The following is an 18,404-nucleotide window of genomic DNA, read 5'->3' as shown; positions in this document are numbered from 1 at the left end:
GGTAACTTTCTCATTCACAAGTTTCCTCTTTTCCCTTTACAACTATATCAAAATAAATCTGTTTCAAACAGGGCAGGAAATAGTTGCTCAGAATGGACCACTGGTAACAGGCTTTTAAGTTAGTGGTGACCAGCATTCAGAATCATATTAGAAGAAAGTACATGTACTGTATCAAAAAGAAACAGGTAGTTTAAAATGCATTGAATTAAAAAATAATTAAACAAAATTCATCATTCTTATTTTTAGCTTTTTATTTTTATTGTCTGTCACTCTGGGATTAAGAAACAGAAGGTAAAAGTTAAATAGCAACTTGCGATATATAATTAAATAATAACAGTTTTGCCTTGTTTTTGAGGGGCTGCAACCTAACATGATGGAGTGGAATGTATGCTGTTCTTTTCACCTCCTAAGATGTTTATTTTTCTATTTCTGGAGTCTTTTTTTTTGAGAGTCTGTCCAACATAATCATTTACCTTTGAGGCAGTTTACACTATGAATAAATGTAATGTTTGAAGACCTTTAAGCTTTTTGATATATTAAAAATATTTTTGAGCTATATCACTAGGTATGCCCTCAGGTAGATGGAAGTAAAGAACCTCCCTGTTTGCAGTAGGCAAGAAAATGATGGGCAACAGTGTTGAGGTGGAGCGAGATAATGGAGGTAGGGAACAAGGGACTGCAGCTGTTAGAGAATCAAATGCAGGATCCATGTTCTCCTCTGAATAAAGATTTATTTAGTACTAAACAACCACTAAACAACTATTGCACAATTGCTACACACCAGGTCCTCAACAATACTGCACAATTTATAATTGTAACTTACAGAGGAGGAAACTGATATTCAAAAGAGATTAAATAAGGTCTTTCCACCAGTAAGTACTGGGGTAAGACCTGAACTTGGATCTCACTTGATTCCAGATTCTGTCTTTCAGGCAAGGCACTGGCATTGATATATGGAGATAAATGAGACAGAGTTCCAGTCTTTGAGGAACTGATGGTCTGGGGAGAGTCATTCTTGTCACCTCTCTTTCCTCACACCCCACATCTGACCCATTAGCATGTTCAATCAGCTCTACCTCTAAAGCATATTTTGAATTAAATCATTTCTCATAATGGCCACTGCTATCTTCCTTTCAACCAGCAAGTACTGGGGCAAGAGCAGAAGTCAGGTCTCAGAGCTGACTCGTCTGTCTCCTGGACTACTGCATTAGCTTCCCAGCTGGCTTAAGGTTCCACTCTTGCCCTTGTACATACTATTCTCTAAACAGATGCCAGAGAAATCTCTTAAAAGTAAAGCATACCAAGTTATTCCTTTGCTATAAACCCTCTAATGGCTTCCCATCACATCTAAAATAAAATCTGAACCCTTGACTGTGATATAACTATGGGAGTGGTTGGATTTAGGTGTACTATTTTATCATTTCTTTTCTACCTTACTTGATCTGACTGCTGTTCACCTCTGATCTCATCGTCAAACATTCTCTTCCCTCCTCTAGTCATGCCTCCCTGCCCTGTTGCTATTCCTTGGAAATGCTTGGTTCCCTTGCTGCCCAGGGCCTTTACACGAGCGAGTCCCCATACATGCAGCACTCTTCCTCCTGATCTGTGCATGATTCATGCCCTCATTTCATTTAGGTTTCTGCTGAAGTGTGACCTCTTCAGTCAAAAAGAAACAAGATAAACTAAAATGGAATATTAAAAAAAATTAAATAAGCCTAGGAAGGGGAAGCAGAGGAACAGAAATGAAGAAAACCAGCAGAAAAGAAATGATAAAATAGTACACCTAAATCCAACCACTCCCATAGTTATATTAAATGGAAATAGTCAAAATACGACAATGAAAATCATGAAATTGCCTGATTGGAATTTTGTGAAAGTTCCAACTATATTTTGGCAACCAGAAACATTTGAAATACAGTGATATAGATATATAACAGCAAGAAGCTGGAAAAAGATATGCCACAGAAACACAAATTGAAAGCAAAAAATTCAATTTTTCTCTATGTGAAGTTAAAAAATTAATTAAAACAATAAAAAAAGTAGGACAAGAAGCAATGAAAGATATAAGACTAAATAATTAGAGGTTTGCATGAAAAACCAAGAGAAAGCAGAATCTTTAAAGCTACCCAGGAAAAACAACAGTTTTAGTGGGAAAGATTGATTAACAGAGAAGCTGAGTATCCTGAGTGCTGAAAACATTAGTTAGTTGAGAGCTGTATGCCCTTCATAGGAACACTTTGTTCAGGAAGCATTTGGACTGGAATTGTTTGTGAAGTTAAGGGCTAAGTTAATCAGAAGTTCATGGATTAAGAACATTTGTTTTCCTCTTGAAAACCTACCAAGACAGTAGTAAAATAATAAAAAAGGTATAATGCTACAAGGTTAAAGATAGTGGAGAACAGATGTTCAGGCACCCATAACTGCCATTCTGGGTCTAAATGTCTCAAACTTAAATATAAATGGGTAGCCAAGGAACAAATGCTTAAGGGAAGTGAAATAGAGACTAAGACAAATAAACAAGTTGTCATAAGTATATAGCAGTGGTCCCCAACTTTTTTGGCACCCACCAGAGACCAGTTTCATGGAAGATAATTTTTTCAGGGGATGCAGGTGGTGGGGCAGTGGGGTGATGGTTTAGGGATGAAAGTGTTCCACCTCAGATCATGGGGCATTCTTTAGATTCTCATAAGGAGCATGCAACCTAGCATGCAACTGCATGCACAGTTAAAAATAGGATTTGCACTCCTATGAGAATCCAGTGCTGCTGCTGATCTGACAGGTGGCAGAGCTCAGGCAGTAACGATGACCTGTGACTCACCTCCTGCTGTGATTGAGATGTAGACTGAGATTGAGATGTAGATCTACATCTCAAATACCAGGGGCCCCCAACCCCTGGTATACAGAGCTGATGGGAGAAAGAGCACATGTGAAGTGGTAGCGTGAAACAGCTAAATTAGTTAAATTCTATTCTGTGTGGCACACAGGAGTGACTGTGTGGTTTGTTCTTTATCATCCTTATATTAGAGAGAGAATTAATGCAGAAGAGAAAAATTATGGTATTAAATAACAGTGCCTAACTTTATTCTAAGTAATGCTAAAGTCACTTTTTATGTCTGTTGTTGATAATTAATGCCTAATTACCATGTTGTATAATAATGATTAGGTATTTAGAGTCAAGTTGACTTTTGTAAGTTTCATCTGATTACAAAACTAAATTTGTTTTAGCCCTTTAAGTTACATGGTCATCGTTGAAGCTTCCAAAAGTAATAGAAATGTTTGTAATAAAGTTCACTTACATTTGTAAGTTTGTTTTAATTTTAGCAAAAAAAAAAAAAACCCTCCTAAAGAGATGTCTGGAAGCATTTTTATTAAATTATATTTGATTAGACAATAATTAAAAAAATTCTTCCAAATAGTTCCATTTGGTATCAAATATGCTATTTGAATCAATGTGGGGCATCCAGGATCTCTGAGTGCTCAGATTAACCTCACCACTCTCTTCCACCTTCAATAATGGCAGAAAATTTATCTTACCTTCTAAGACAGTCAGCCTCTTCCCTCTGACATAGCTAGGGAGGGTTTGTGGAAAGGAGGAGGAGGGGAAGGGAGAGGGAGTATGGGTTATGATTAGCTCCTTTCTGGCTGGGTCATGTTCTTTGGAACTGCAGACTTCTAATGTCTGGCTTCCAGGAAGGAAGTCTGGAGGGATTTCCTTTTGCCAATCCAGAGGAGAGTGTAATATTCCCCACTGTTCTGCTTGGTCAATTGAGATCACAAGCAATGTCCATGAAGATTCCGGCTGAACTTGTCCTCTGGGTAAAAAGCAGGGCTATTTTAATTCCTTCATAGATTCAGAACTCTTTTAGTAGCCCTTCCTATAGTATAGAAATCATTAAAATGAATCTAACTCTCATATATTAATACATATGTAAATATGCAGTTGACATGATATAATATTTTGTTTTACACTTATATATTTAAATATTTCCTTAATTTAAAGTTAGCAGTATTCTTATTTTACTTTAGGCATCAAATATTTCTGCAGGACTCTGAAAAGCCATAAGCTTTAGACGCTGTGTCTAGGCCCTGACAGAGGAAAGAGCTCTGGGCTACTGTGGCAGGATCTTTTGTGGACTTAGCACTTCTAGTGCTTTTAAACAGCCTCTTCCTAGGGGCCACTGGGATCCTTCCCAGCTGACTTCTCTAACTTCAGATCTGGGGATTAGAGTTTCCATTTCTCCCTCTCAGGAGCACTTATAGGTCCTTGACAAGAGTTGACTTCTCGCCAGAAGTGTGGATTCCAAAAGTAGGAGCAGCCCCAGCTCATCCACACAGAAGGCCTGATTATGCCCTTTCTCCAACTTGGATGCTTGTTTGTCCTATACTGTAGTCATATAACGTCAAAGGTTCTCTCCAGGTGCATTTCCTTTTCTGTCTAGATAGGGAAGTCTTTAGAGGAGTTCACTGGAATAAACAATGGAAAGAAAGTAAGTGAGATACCTCATTACCCGTAGCAGGGTAAAACCATAGGAAAAATCCCCATTCTTGAAGTGGAGACCAGTAGTACAAGATTCTGAGTGAGTCTACAATAATGGGTTTCCTTGTTTCATCTGTTCTTATTTGATGTGATACTACAAGAAAAATATAAAGCTTTAGGAAGATGTATATCTTAATGCTTATGTCATTGTGGAATCATAGTTAGAAGGAAGTTCAAGATAGCACATAAGATAATGTTAAAAAACTAACAAAAGCTTATAAAACTATTTCAGGATTTTAAACAAGCTGCACTGATAAGCCAGACGAACGGGAGCTTTTATCACGCCACTGCCATGTGTCATCACAGGTATGAAGTGCAACTGATGTCAAAGTAGAAGCAAGTGGGAACGTGGGCTTTATCTAATTATCACCCCATAAACCAGCCAGGAGAGAATGGAAGAAACTGGGAGAAATTGTGAATGTGACAGACTACAAAAATGGGGAGGGACACAGGAGTTCTCTGTGTAGACATGAGGACCACACCTAGTGTTCATCAGCACCCTTCTGCCTTCCAATCAACTGTTTTATGCAAATGTACAGGCAAATCCTTCCATGGTGGCATTGGAGACAGTCCATCTGATCGAAGCTTAGACACTGGGAACAGATCGTGGCAATATACAGAATGCTATTATGCATAGCTTGAAATATCTAAGCATAAAATAATAACAAAATTTTGTTTATAAAGTGGGACTGACTTTTAAGAAGTCTCTTTCCTGGAAGAAAGGGTGATTTTTAAATATTATGCATTTTAAGGAAAATTTTGCATTTAAAATATAACTAAATCTAAAACTAAGTAAAACAATACCAGCAAATATCTACAAAAACCACAATACTTAAAGCATTATTACTTCTTCCTGGGCTTATTATAAAAATAAGTTATAGAAGAAGAGATGAGAACACTTATATAAGGTTAAAATATAGAAGATAATCAGCTTAAAATTTACTCTGAAATAATATTCTAGTATATAGACTTTGCTAGCCATAATGTTTATGTTTCTAAATATATATTTGACATCATAAAATTAACTTTTGGTAATTTTGCTTTTAAAATTATGGAGATTCAGCCTGTGAGGATTTTAATATGTGATAAAATATATTTGGCTAAATAATAATTTACAGCTCTTTTGCTCCTAAGAAACAAATAATACCAGTAAATTTAGAGGATTAAATTAGAATAGTTCCAAATTATGTATACTAGGCTGCATAAATATTCACTTTACAGAATAAAACACAGTTTCAATTATTTAGGAAATTGACATCCTATTCTCTTTGAGGACATATATAGTGCAGCTACATTTTCCTATGAGAGTTACTTCTGCTTTTTAAAAAAATTTTATGAGCAGAGTAATACCACAGCTGGAAGTTCTGAAAAGTATCTTTGTATTAAAAGGCCTAAACTGGTCTCAGACCTTTCGTTTTGTACAGACAACAAAACACGGTCATACCATTTCATTGTCTGTTTTAATCCAGCAACCTTTGTACAATCTATCTCTTTAAGCAATTGTCATTCTTAGGAAGAGATGGGATAACGATGACTGATGTGTTTGTTTTGGTGGATGGGTGCAGACCAAAAATGTCTGAGGTCGTTGCATTCTGTTAAAACTAAAAACAGACTCCAAAACTACTCTCTTCCTCACTCCTATGTTTAGCAACCATTAGAGCCAGTAAATTTCTCCATGTGTCAGTTCACAATCTCCTTTATGAAATGTAATCACTGGGTATATATGGGAGAGCCTCCTTTAAGCTGTTACTGCTTTGCAATTCCAAATAACCAACTTTCATCACCAGACTAGAATCTCTATTGTCCTTTAATAAAAGTAGAATTTAAATCAAACTGTAAACCTCTGAAAACTCAGAGTCCCAATTCCATGTGTTTTGAGTTCTAAGTTTTGCTGAATTTATCAATAAGGAGTGCTTAGTGATTGGTTATATTTATTTCAGGAAAAATATTTTTTTTGCTTTTCAAGGTGAGCTGTAACATCCTTATACCAGAGATGCATGGATTCTAACTATAGAGATTAATTCCTGGTGTGTCTTACAGTAGGGAGAGTAAACATTTTCTCATGTGGAAAAATTATTTAAAGAAATACATTTTTAAATTTGTAGGCTTTGATCTTTGATCTCACAGGGTTGCAGACTTTTGAAGTGTCCTTTGTATATCTCTGGTTCTCACTCTTGTGGTTGCTAGGAAACAACATTCCTTAGGCTTGAATATCCTACTTGTTGCCCAATTTAGTCACCACGAGTGTTTATGGTAGAGTTAATTTTTAGAACTGAGAACACCACCTTCATATTTCAAAAAATAATATCATAGAGGGAGATTACTCAGAGTTATATATCCTATCTGCTTTTCACTTCAGCACATTTATTTTACTATTCTTACATATTGGGGCATAAAATAGTTTTGAGCCTTTAACTCTTCAAGCCAAATTCTTTAGTTTGAGGAGGGATTTGCGATTTATTTATACAACTCAGTAGAGCACATCTGGTCACGTATGTGATTAATTTGGAAAATGCAGTGGGCCTTTGTGTCTGCGGCCTAGTGAACAAACTCAGCACATGATCGCTTGTTCACAGAACACTGTAAGTAGAATCATGTACCTCCAGTAAGTGATCACAGTGCTCTAGATTTATGTGAACACATTTTATTTTAGAAAAACTCATTTAACATACTTTGACACTTGTGGTAACTGATGCTTAATAATTAGTATCTCAATGAATGCGTATCCTGACAGAATGTAGATATTTTGCCACATTTTCCCATTGGCTAACTGCCATGCAGGTACTTAACAAGGGCTTCAACCTGTAGGACATTGTGACAGAGAAATGCAATGACTGTTTCTACAGTGGTATCTGCTCGTTTTTTTCTTTCCTGGTCTATTGGTGCAGGAGGCAGGTTTTTAGCGCTTTCACCTCCCTGGGCTTGATTTTAGTCACTATCAGCTTTGAAGAGCTTGCTAGATGTCTTTCAAGATTTCTTTTCAGCTTTAAGATTTAATGATTATTTACTTGGTCTGAACAGACTAGATGCTCATTAAACAGTGCTGATAACTTGATGGGTACAGAAAAATAGCTTCCATCACAGCCATTCTGTAATTCACAACTTACATGACATGGTGGTGAGCTTTAGTTCACTGCCTCATTTTTCTAACTGGTTAGGCTATACAGAAGGAAACATCGTATTTCATAAACCATATATCAGAACATGTACTCACAAAGGATTTTTAATTTCTCTGGGTAAGAGGGGCCAGGGTGTATGATGCAATTTGGATGTCAGTGTGCTAGGGGCATTTCAATGAATTTGGGGGAGAATAGGAGAGAAGGGGATTTCCCTGGAAATGTCCATTGGCATGGTCACCATAGGTATTAATCATAAGTAAAAGCTTCACTACCCATAGATAGAAATACTGAACACAGCAAAACTTATCAACTAAATGCATTTTACACAGAATGACTGTGGTCTAATTATTCCTGATAAGGAATTTGTTATGCTGTATTTAGAATTATTACTATACTACAGTGAGATGGCACTTGGAAATACAAAGTGGACTTTTATTTTTATTTTTTGAGATGGAGTCTCACTCTGTTGCCCAGGATGGAGTGAAGTGGTGCAATCTTGGCTCACCGCAACCTCTGCTTCCTGGGTTCAAGCAATTCTCATGCCTCAGCCTCCCAAGTAGCTGGGACTACAGGTACATGCCACCATGCCTGGCTAGCTTTTGTATTTTTAGTACAGATGGGGTTTCACCATGTTGGCCAGGCTTGCCTCAATCTCCTGACCTTAGGTAATCTACCCTCCTCGGCCTCCCAAAGTGCCAGGATTATAGACGTGAGCCACTGTGCCCAGTCCAACTTTTATTTCTTAAATAGTGCCAATTATCAGGAAAGAGAGCACCATTCCATTGTAAACTGCTTGAGGAAAGTGACCTTGTGTTCAAAAGGCGGCAACTGATTAATACATGCTCATGTTAACCTTTGCCTGCCTGTGACATCAGAAGTGAGTTTTCTTAATGCTTCACTGTGGATTGTTGCACCATATTTGGGAAAACATGGAGCAAGTATCACAAGTACCTGTTATTTTTCATGGCGTGGACAAGCATTAAAAAAAAAAACTGAATCACGTTATGAAAAACTGAATTGCTTTTTGGTTTCAAAATGAATTCTTTCTCAAACCTTCTGAATACATCAAGGAGAAAGTCTCAGCCAACAGCTAGTCTTTAAAAATTTTCTGTTCGTAATCAGTGGTGCAGCACTCAGGCTCAGTTTTCTGCAGAGTAAAGGATCCTGCTCCAAGCTTATTATTTATGGCATGAGATAATTTTTCAACTTATGGTATTAAAATTAATTTGCTTTTAAAAATAAATTTAGTTAAGTAAATAAAGTGAGTTGACTTAAAATATTCAGTAAATGATAGTATAGGTGGAACGTGGGGCAATTTTATGAAGGAAGGGGTAGTTTGGGAAACACTGGGTTTAAAAGATACTTTTAAGTAACCTCTAGAAGATGATAATTTCTGGAACGGTTTATCCTGGATTCCATGTATTTTATAAAGGAAAAATGGGCAAAGTAGTGATGCATCTTATTAAAATTTGAAACCTGTTTGAGCAGTAATGAAAAGAACGGAAGGAAGATATAATCTATTGGGTGAGGGTTTCTGTGCTAGGTGCTCTTCACATGTTTTTGTTTGATCCTCACAACAATCTTGAAAAATTAATGTTAATTTGCACGTTCAGGCTCAAGTCTGAACTCCAAGCCTTTTTTTCTGGCTACGCTGTTGAGTTATCAGTTCACTGGCTCCTTTGCACCAACCACAGGTATATTATAGGTGCGGAATATGTGGTAGAGATGGCTGTGTGGAAAAGCATGGATTTTGGAGTAAGGCCTACCTGAGTCTCAGTCATTTTCTCTGTGCAAACATAATATGTTAGTGTATCATTTCCTGTGTGCAGATTTTTCTGACCCATGATTTTCTTTTCATCTGTAAAATGTAGATAATTATAACTACCTTACAGAGTTGTTGGAAGGATTAAAGGAAATAGCATTTGTTAAGTATTTAGCACAGTACCTGGTAAGTAAACAATGCTAGTTTCGTCATTCTATTTTTTAAAAGCCTAAACTCCATATTAATTGAAACTAAATATTATTATTAGATATACATATGAAATGGAGAAGTGATTTTTTATGCCCATCAACAAATGTTTGATGCCTTTAACAGCCTTAACCTCCACCACAAGAGAGTAATTAGGGAGGATAGAGAGACAGAGTTATCATTTAGCCACATACATTCACAAATTTGATAAATAAAATGCATTTTACTTCTTTTTCTCCTCTTCTCTCCTGGTGTCCACAGTGAAATGGCCTGCCTTTATAGGAGACCTGAAGTAAGGACTTCCATGTGATGAAAATCTGGCTGTTTTCATTGTATAAGGAAATATTAAATACATATAAATAAGTTTATTTTAATCTGATTTTAAAAGTAGATTTCATCAATTGTAGCATATGTTTCTCTTTACTGGTAACTGATACCTGTTAAAAACATGTTTAGAAATGTCATGTGGACTTAAATAACTTGAAATAAATCCAGAATATTATCCCATCACATTCTGCTATGCAAATGACTCTTTCTTGCCATCTTTCCTTTTACCAAAATCTTCAAAGACCTGTCACACTTCCTTAGGTCCTATGGACTGATGTCCTTACCTCCTTCAATGGGTAATAGAAATGCAGATTTTTTTATGAGTCAATTCAAATCTTTATGGAAAAGCCAGATACAGGAAAACATTGCATATGTCACCAGAATGCATCAGTTTACCAGAGGCATTAATATTTTTATTTATTTGCAGAATTAATGAGTTTGAAGAAGCCATCAATTTCTTTACCTGGGCTCTTAAAATTAACCCATGTTTTCTGGATGCTTATGTTGGAAGGGGAAATTCTTACATGGAATACAGTCTTGATGAAGCCACCAAGAAAGCACAGAAAGACTTTCTGAAAGCACTGCATATTAATCCAGGATACATAAAAGCCAGAATTAGTTTGGGCTATAATTTACAGGTAACATAGCAACATTTTGAGCATTAAAAGCATCCTTTGGGAAGGAAGAATATATTTGGCCCTTTCCTGGCGATGGGAGTATATGTTATTTCTTTGGTTATGAACATTTACTTTTTCCTTACTTTTGGGCTCCAGAGTAGTAGTGGAAGCAGGGGATTTCATTACTTATAGAGAGCCTGCCTGGATCTGGATCAGTTTGGGGAGCTGGTAGGCTGGTTAGATGAAAATCTTTTGAACCTGCGTTTCCTTTATGTCTACCCTCCTCCCTACCTTCCTGCTACACTTATATACAACTTTTAAAATTTGTCTGATGAAGTTCGTCTTTAAGAACCTGAGTAACATTTATTTTGCTAGCTTGTATACCTAGGCTCCACAGGTTTTGTCCTATTGCATTAGTGGAAAGCTAAAGGGAAGAAAATTAGCCATTATTGGATCACAGTAGAAATTTGCAAAGTCCACTTAAAGAGTGATTTCCAAGGCAGCTAGAGCTGAATGCAATCCAGTGAAATATGTTAACATCATCATCATTCATTGCATTCAACAGACATTAACTGAGCACTAAATATAGAATGGAAACTACTCTAGGCCTGAGGATATAGCAAAGAACAAAATATACTTCATTCTTCTTGCAGAGTTTACTACCCAGTGGAGAGATAGGCATCAAACAGTTAATCGTATGAATAATTGATTATAATCACGATAAGTGCAAGAAAGGAAAAGGATGAGTTTTAGTATAATGTCACAAAATAACTTGTCACCTCTCTTTGTTTGAGAGGTGAGAGAAGCTTTTTGAGAAATTAACAGTGTTGAGGTGTGAAAGTAGGGGCTGTGGCGAGGATACAGTATTCCATAGAGTGGAATCAGCCAATCAGAAAGTCTTGTAAAAAAGAGGGCCAAAGTGGTTGGAATGTTATGGGCAAAAGGAGCAGGTTATGAGATGAGGCTGGAGTTGAAGGCCTTATGGTCCAGTGAAACATGTGAATAGCATTAATAGGAGACGTGACAACAAATTTACATTTTCTGAATATCCCACTGGGCATATAGCAACCTGAAAAAAATTGAAAAACACAGCCATGTAAAGAATTGAGTCAGGAAGGAGGACTGCAAAAGGAGAGTTATACTCATCTGAGTTCTGTGTGGGTAAAGAGCAACAGTTTATTCAACAAATACTTAGATTCCCTTACTATTTGCCTAGCACTAGAAATACAGAAGTGAGCACAACAGATGTGGTCTGGAGCAGATGACAGAGTTCTTACTGTGAGGCAGTTTGCTATTTAATAGTCTAATAATCTAATCTCAATTTGCCTGATTCCTTGTTTGTTAAATGAGTTTGTGTTGACAGTGTGGCTTTACAAATTGTTTACCCAGAGAGAGAAGATTTGCTGGTCAGGAGACAGGGTCTTGTTCCCTTAACAGTTGTGGTTTTTTTTTTTTTTTTTTTTTTTTTTTTATTTTTATGTGAGTCCCTAGGCTCAGCTTGGTTAAAGTGAGTCAACTCTGAGATTCTGGCAAGATGGATGTTTGAGCCCTTCGGGAAAAAAAGACAGATTCCAGACTCTACTGAATTTATTAACTCACTGCCTTCTTGTGGAGGCATTTAGTTGCCAGCTGGTCTTCTCTAGGAAGCACTCTGACATTGTTCTATTAACAATGCGCCTCTCCTGATCTTTTCTTTCTTTTTCAGTTGGTATCAACAGAAGCTCGGTAGATTTACATGTATTTTCCATGGAATGTGTATAGTGATCCTAAAGCTCCAGATGCTAGCATGATTTATCAGAATATGTTTTATACCATGTTTATTCATTTATTATTCAATACATATTTATTTCATTATGTATATTATGTATATATTATCTATAACTGGAGATTCAGTGCCAAGGAAATAAATACAATCCCTTCCTGTGTGTGTGGAGCTGTATGTGAATTTTTTGGTGTTGGTCAACACCATTGGCCTTTCACATGGTAGCCATGATTTTATGTTGTCCAGGATTGGTATAGGAGAGGACTCTGAAGTTAAATTAATTTTAATTAATTAAAATTTCTTCATAAATACTCAGAAGTAATGAGTCAACTGAATGCAGCCATGGTATGCATTCAGTATGCCTATTTTCTGGTTTCAAATAACTTAGATTTAGCACAGCATAAATATACCCTTACTAAAGGTTTTATTTGATTTAGTCAGAATCATAAACATTTGTCATGTTATGGACTATTTTCTACTTTGTGTAATTGGAAAATTATTCTAGATCCAAGGAAAATTCCAGAAAGCTTGGAATCACTTTACCATTGCCATGGATATTGATCCAAAGAATTACTTAGCCTATGAAGGAAGAGCTGTGGTCTGTCTTCAGATGGGTAATAATTTTGCTGCAATGCAGGATATTAATGCTGCCATGAAGGTAAAAACCATCTTAGATTATATTATTATTAGCATAAATTAACACTGTCAATGAGTAGGTTCAAGTAAGAAGTCTCTGTTAGCTTTTTAAAGTGACTTATGGAGAAAATAATGTTTTGTGTATTTTTTACCCAAGAGATCCCTATAGCAGAGTTATTTCTTGCCAATTTTATAACCTAAATGCACGAAAACCCCGAAATCCTGCTAAATGTTGATTACACTCAGTAAATACGGTTTATACTTTTGCGGGACATCAATATTATTATGTAATACAGAGCAAATGCACAACATAAAATAATGTTCTAGGTTTGAAGGAACTAAAGAAAGAACAATGTAAATCCCCAGAATCTTCCTTCAGTGAAATGACAAGTAAAAATCTCATACTGAATGCACTGACAGGAACTCTTCTTTACTTCTAGCTTTTGGGTTTTGTTTCTGTAGATTTGGGCAGATGTAATGTTTGAGATGAGGAAAAGGAAATAACTGAAAGATAATTGCTATTACACAGGACAAATAAGCCTGTTTACTATTCAATTTAATTTCTTCTCTAGCTTAACAGCTAAACAGATAAACTTTTCCAATTTGTCTATTCCTTGGAATGGAACTGAGTGAAAAAACACTAAGGTTATTTGTTTTATTGCAACCAAATCAACAAAGTGTTGACATTGAACCAACTTCATAGAAACGCCTTTCTCAAAATATTTGTTCTACTGGGGTTTTACATGCACCATAAAATTACTAGCTTCCCACAAGTAGATTCCATAATGTTCATTTTGGCAGACATGAAATCAGAGATAAATACTATTCCTAGATGTTAAATAATCATAATATTATACTGCAGATCAATACTACAGCAGAATTCTTAACAAATCGTGGGGTGATTCATGAGTTTATGGGCCATAAACAGAATGCAATGAAAGACTATCAAGAAGCAATTTCTCTAAACCCCAAGTACTCGCTGGCTTACTTTAATGCAGGAAATATCTACTTTCACCACAGGCAGTTTTCCCAGGTAATGTGAGTTTTACTTAACACTTTCTTTTTGACATTAAATGCTTACTTTATTATATATAGTTTCAAAATGTAATTTGTACAATCTCAGGCTAATGCATTGGCTATCAGCTCTTTATTTAAAATGTTATCTTTCATAAGAATGTTTATAATTTATCTATTAAATATTTATGCCTCTATGGATTTATTCTCCTCATTATCATCAACTAACACGTGTAAACATTTGTTTCTTCTTTTATATTTTATTATAATAAATGTCTTGCTAAAATCTTACTGAGAGATACTTGACATACAGCAAATCACACATACTTAAAATGTACAATTTGTTATCTTGACATAGTGTACACTTGCAAAATCATCACTACAAATAAAGATAATAAACATATCTATCAGCACCACAAGTTTTTTCATGCTCCTTGATATTTTATTCTTCCTTCTCTGAAAAATATGAAATGCTTCATGAATTTGCATGTTATCCTTGCACAGGGGCCATGAAATCCTCTCTGTATCATTCCAATTTTAGTATATATGCTGCCGAAGTGAGCATCCAATAAACATTCTTTTGGACTTCCCCAAGTGTGAGGACTTGCCTTGCGATTTCTATTGTCACAGGTTTCCAGCCTACAATCTTCTGTTCTGTCCCCATTTAGACTTCCTTCAAGACCCTCCTTATGATTATCTAACTCACCTTAATATATACCTTTTCCAAATTTTGCCATGGGAGCACTTGACTGGGAGTAAAAAGACTTAGATTTTAGTTCTGGCTTTGTGTGACACCTTAATCTCTTTGGACTTGAATTCATAATGTCTGAAACAAAAATGGTGGGTCATTAGTTAATGGTATTTTCTATTTTTTGAACTTATTTCATTTTAATCATAATGCATTTACATGAAGGAAACTCTTAATTTTTAAATTTTTGCTTTTTATCTATAGTTATTCATTTTTTTTCCCTTCAACTTATCTTGTTATTCTTTATCTTTTTGAGTTGGAAGCTTAATTAATTTATTTTCACCCTTTCATTTATATTGTAATAAGTTATTAAAAGTATGCCTTTTACCTAAGTACTGTGTTGGCAGCATTTCACATATTTTGCTCTGTAATGTTTGCTTGTTTAGCAATATTCCATAGTGTATATGTACCACATTTTCCCTGTCCGGTCTATCATCGATGGGCATTTGGGTTGGTTCCAGGTCTTTGCTATTGTAAACAGTGCTGCCATGAACATTCGTGTGCACGTGTCCTTATAGTAGAACGATTTATAATCCTTTGGATATATACCCAGTAATGGGATTGCTGGGTCAAATGGAATTTCTATGTCTAGGTCCTTAAGGAATCGCCACGCTGTCTTCCACAATGGTTGAACTAATTTACACTCTCACCAACAGTGTAAAGGTGTTCCTATTTCTCCACATTCTCTCCAGCATGTTGTCTCCAGATTTTTTAATGATCACCCTTCGAACTGGCGTGAGATGGTATCTCAATGTAGTTTTTATTTGCATTTCTCTAATGACCAGTGTTGATGAGCATTTTTTCATAGGTTTGTTAGCCCATGTATGTCTTCTTTTGTAAAGTGTCTGTTCATATCCTTAGCCCACTTTTGAATGGGCTTGTTTGTTTTTTTCTTGTAAATCTGTTTTAGTTCTTTGCAAATTCTGGATATCAGCCCTTTGTCAGATGAGTAGACTGAAAAAAAATTTTCCCATTCTGTTGGTTGCCGATTCTTACTCTAATGACTGTTTCTTTTGCTGTGCAGAAGCTGTGGAGTTTGATTAGGTCCCATTTGTCTATTTTGGCTTTTGTTGTCAATGCTTTTGGTGTTTTGGTCATGAAGTCCTTGCCTATGCCTATGTCCTGAATGGTTTTGCCTAGGTTTTCTTCTAGAGTTTTTATAGTGTTAGGTCTTATGTTTAAGTCTTTAATCCATCTGGAGTTAATTTTAGTGTAAGGCGTCAGGAAGGGGTCCAGTTTCTGCTTTCTGCACATGGCTAGCCAGTTTTCCCAACACCATTTATTAAACAGGGAATCCTTTCCCTGTTGCTTGTTTTTTTCAGGTTCGTCAAAGATCGGATGGTTGTAGATATATTGTGTTGCCTCTGAGGCCTCTGTTCTATTCCATTGGTCTATATCTCTGTATTGGTACCAGTGCCATGCTGTTTCGATTACTGTAGCCTTGTAGTATAGTTTGAAGTCCGGTAGTGTGATGCCTCCCACTTTGTTCTTTTTGCTTAGAATTGACTTGGCTATGCGGGCTCTCTTTTGGTTCCATATGAAGTGTTAAGGTGGTTTTTTCCAGTTCTGTGAAGAAGGTAATTGGTAGCTTGATGGGAATAGCATTGAATCTGTAAATTACTTTGGGTAGTATGGCCATTTACATGATACTGATTCTTCCTAACCATGAACATGGAATGTTTCTCCATCTGTTTGTGTTCTCTCTTATTTCGTTGAGCAGTGGCTTGTAGTTCTCCTTGAAGAGGTCCTTTACATTCCTTGTTAGTTGTATTCCTAGGTATTTTATTCTCTTTGTAGCAATTGTGAATGGCAGTTCGTTCTTGATTTGTCTCTCTTTAAGTCTGTTATTGGTGCATAGGAATGCTTGTGATTTTTGCACATTGATTTTGTATCCTGAGACTTTGCTGAAGTTGCTTTTCAGTTTCAGGAGATTTTGGGCTAAGACAATGGGGTCTTCTAGATATACAATCATGTCATCTGCAAATAGAGACAATTTGACTTCCTCCTTTCCTATTTGAATGCCCTTTATTTCTTTTTCTTGCCTAATTACTCTGGCTAGAACTTCTAGTACTATATTGAATAGGAGTGGTGAGGGTGGACATCCTTGTCTACTGCCAGATTTCAAAGGGAACACTTCCAGTTTTTTCCCATTCAGTATAATATTGGCTGTTGGTTTATTATAAATAGCTTTTATTATTTTGAGATACGTTCCATCAATACCTAGTTTATTGAGGGTTTTTAGCATAAAGGGCTGTTGAATTTTGTCAAAGGCCTTCTCTGCATCAGTTGAGATAATCATGTAGTTTTTGTCTTTGGTTCTGTTTATGTGGTGAATTACGTTTATAGACTTGTGTATGTTGAACCAGCCTTGGATCCCTGGAATGAAGCCTACTTGATCATAGTGGATAAGCTTTTTGATGTACTGTTGCAATCGGCTTGCCAGTATTTTATTGAAGACTTTTTCATCTATGTTCATCATGGATATTGGCCTGAAGTTTCTTTTCTTGTTGAGTCTCTGCCAGGTTTTGGAATCAGGATGATACTTGTCTCATAAAATGATTTGGGAAGGATTTCCTCTTTTTGTATTGTTTGGAATAGTTTCAGAAGGAATGGTACCAGCTGCTCTTTGTATGTCTTATAGAATTTGGCTGTGAACCCATCTGGACCTGGGCTTTTTTTGGGTGGTAGGCTCTTAATTGCTGCCTCAACTTCAGACCTTGTTATTGGTCTATTCAGGGTTTCAACTTCTTCCTGGTTTAGGCTTGGGAGGACTCAAGTGTCCAGGAATTTATCCATTTCTTCCAGGTTTACTAGTTTATGTGCATAGAGTTGTTTATAATAACCTCTGATGATGGTTTGAATTTCTGTGGAATCTGTGGTGATATCCCCTTTATCGTTTTTTATTGCATCAATTTGGTTATTCTCTCTTTTCGTTTTTATTAATCTGGCTAGTGGTCTATTTTGTTGATCTCGTCAAAAAACCAGCTCCTGGATTTATTGATTTTTTGAAGGGATTTTTGTGTCTCTATGTCCTTCAGTTCTGCTCTGATTTAGTTATTTCTTGTCTTGTGCTAGGTTTTGAGTTTTTTTGATCTTGCTCCTCTAACTCTTTCAATTTTGATGCTAGGGTTTCAATTTTAGATCTCTCCTTTCTTCTCATGTGGGCACTTATTGCTATATATTTTCCTCTAGAGACTGCTTTAAATCTGTCCCGGAGATTCTGGTGTGTTGTGTCTTCATTCTCGTTGGTTTTGAAGAACATCTTTATTTCTGCCTTCATTTCATTGTTTATCCAGTCAACATTCAAGAGCAAGTTGTTCAGTTTCCATGAAGCTGTGTGGTTCTGAGTTAGTTTCTGCATTCTGAGTTCTAACTTGATTGAGCTGTGGTCTGAGAGACTGTTTGTTATGATTTCCGTTCTTTTGCATTTGCTGAGGGATGATTTATTTCCAATTATGTGGTCAATTTTAGAGTAGGTGTGATGTGGTGCTAAGGAGAATGTATATTCTGTGGATTTGGGGTGGAGAGTTCTGTAAATGTTTATTAGGCTTGTTTGTTCCAGGTCTGAGTTCAGGTCCTGGATATCCTTGTTAATTTTCTGTCTGGTTGATCTGTCTAATATTGACAATGGGGTGTTAGAGTCTCCCAATATTATTGTGTGGGAGTCTAAGTCTC

At 36.3% G+C, this 18,404-nt stretch overlaps 1 protein-coding gene and 1 non-coding gene across 2 annotated transcripts in view; one reads left to right on the top strand and one right to left on the bottom strand.

Moving 5' to 3' along the window:
• Positions 1-18,404, top strand: part of TTC6 (tetratricopeptide repeat domain 6) — a 259,315-nt gene that overhangs the window by 217,928 nt on the left and 22,983 nt on the right. Inside the window, exons 28-31 of the mRNA XM_032242507.1 lie at positions 4,770-4,843; positions 10,380-10,590; positions 12,837-12,989; positions 13,830-14,000. Of these exons, the coding sequence (XP_032098398.1) occupies positions 4,770-4,843; positions 10,380-10,590; positions 12,837-12,989; positions 13,830-14,000 (609 nt within the window). The remainder of the gene's footprint in view (positions 1-4,769; positions 4,844-10,379; positions 10,591-12,836; positions 12,990-13,829; positions 14,001-18,404) is intronic.
• On the bottom strand, positions 14,441-14,546 carry LOC116526399. The gene has a single exon (XR_004258137.1). It is a non-coding gene; the product is annotated as a U6 spliceosomal RNA (small nuclear RNA).

This window comes from Sapajus apella, unplaced genomic scaffold (genome assembly GCF_009761245.1).
Source record: "Sapajus apella isolate SASKATOON/1434 unplaced genomic scaffold, GSC_monkey_1.0 scaffold50, whole genome shotgun sequence".
NCBI lineage: Eukaryota > Metazoa > Chordata > Mammalia > Primates > Cebidae > Sapajus > Sapajus apella.
The sequence above is the reverse complement of the archived record's forward strand: the minus strand, read 5'-3'. Positions and strand labels throughout refer to the sequence as shown.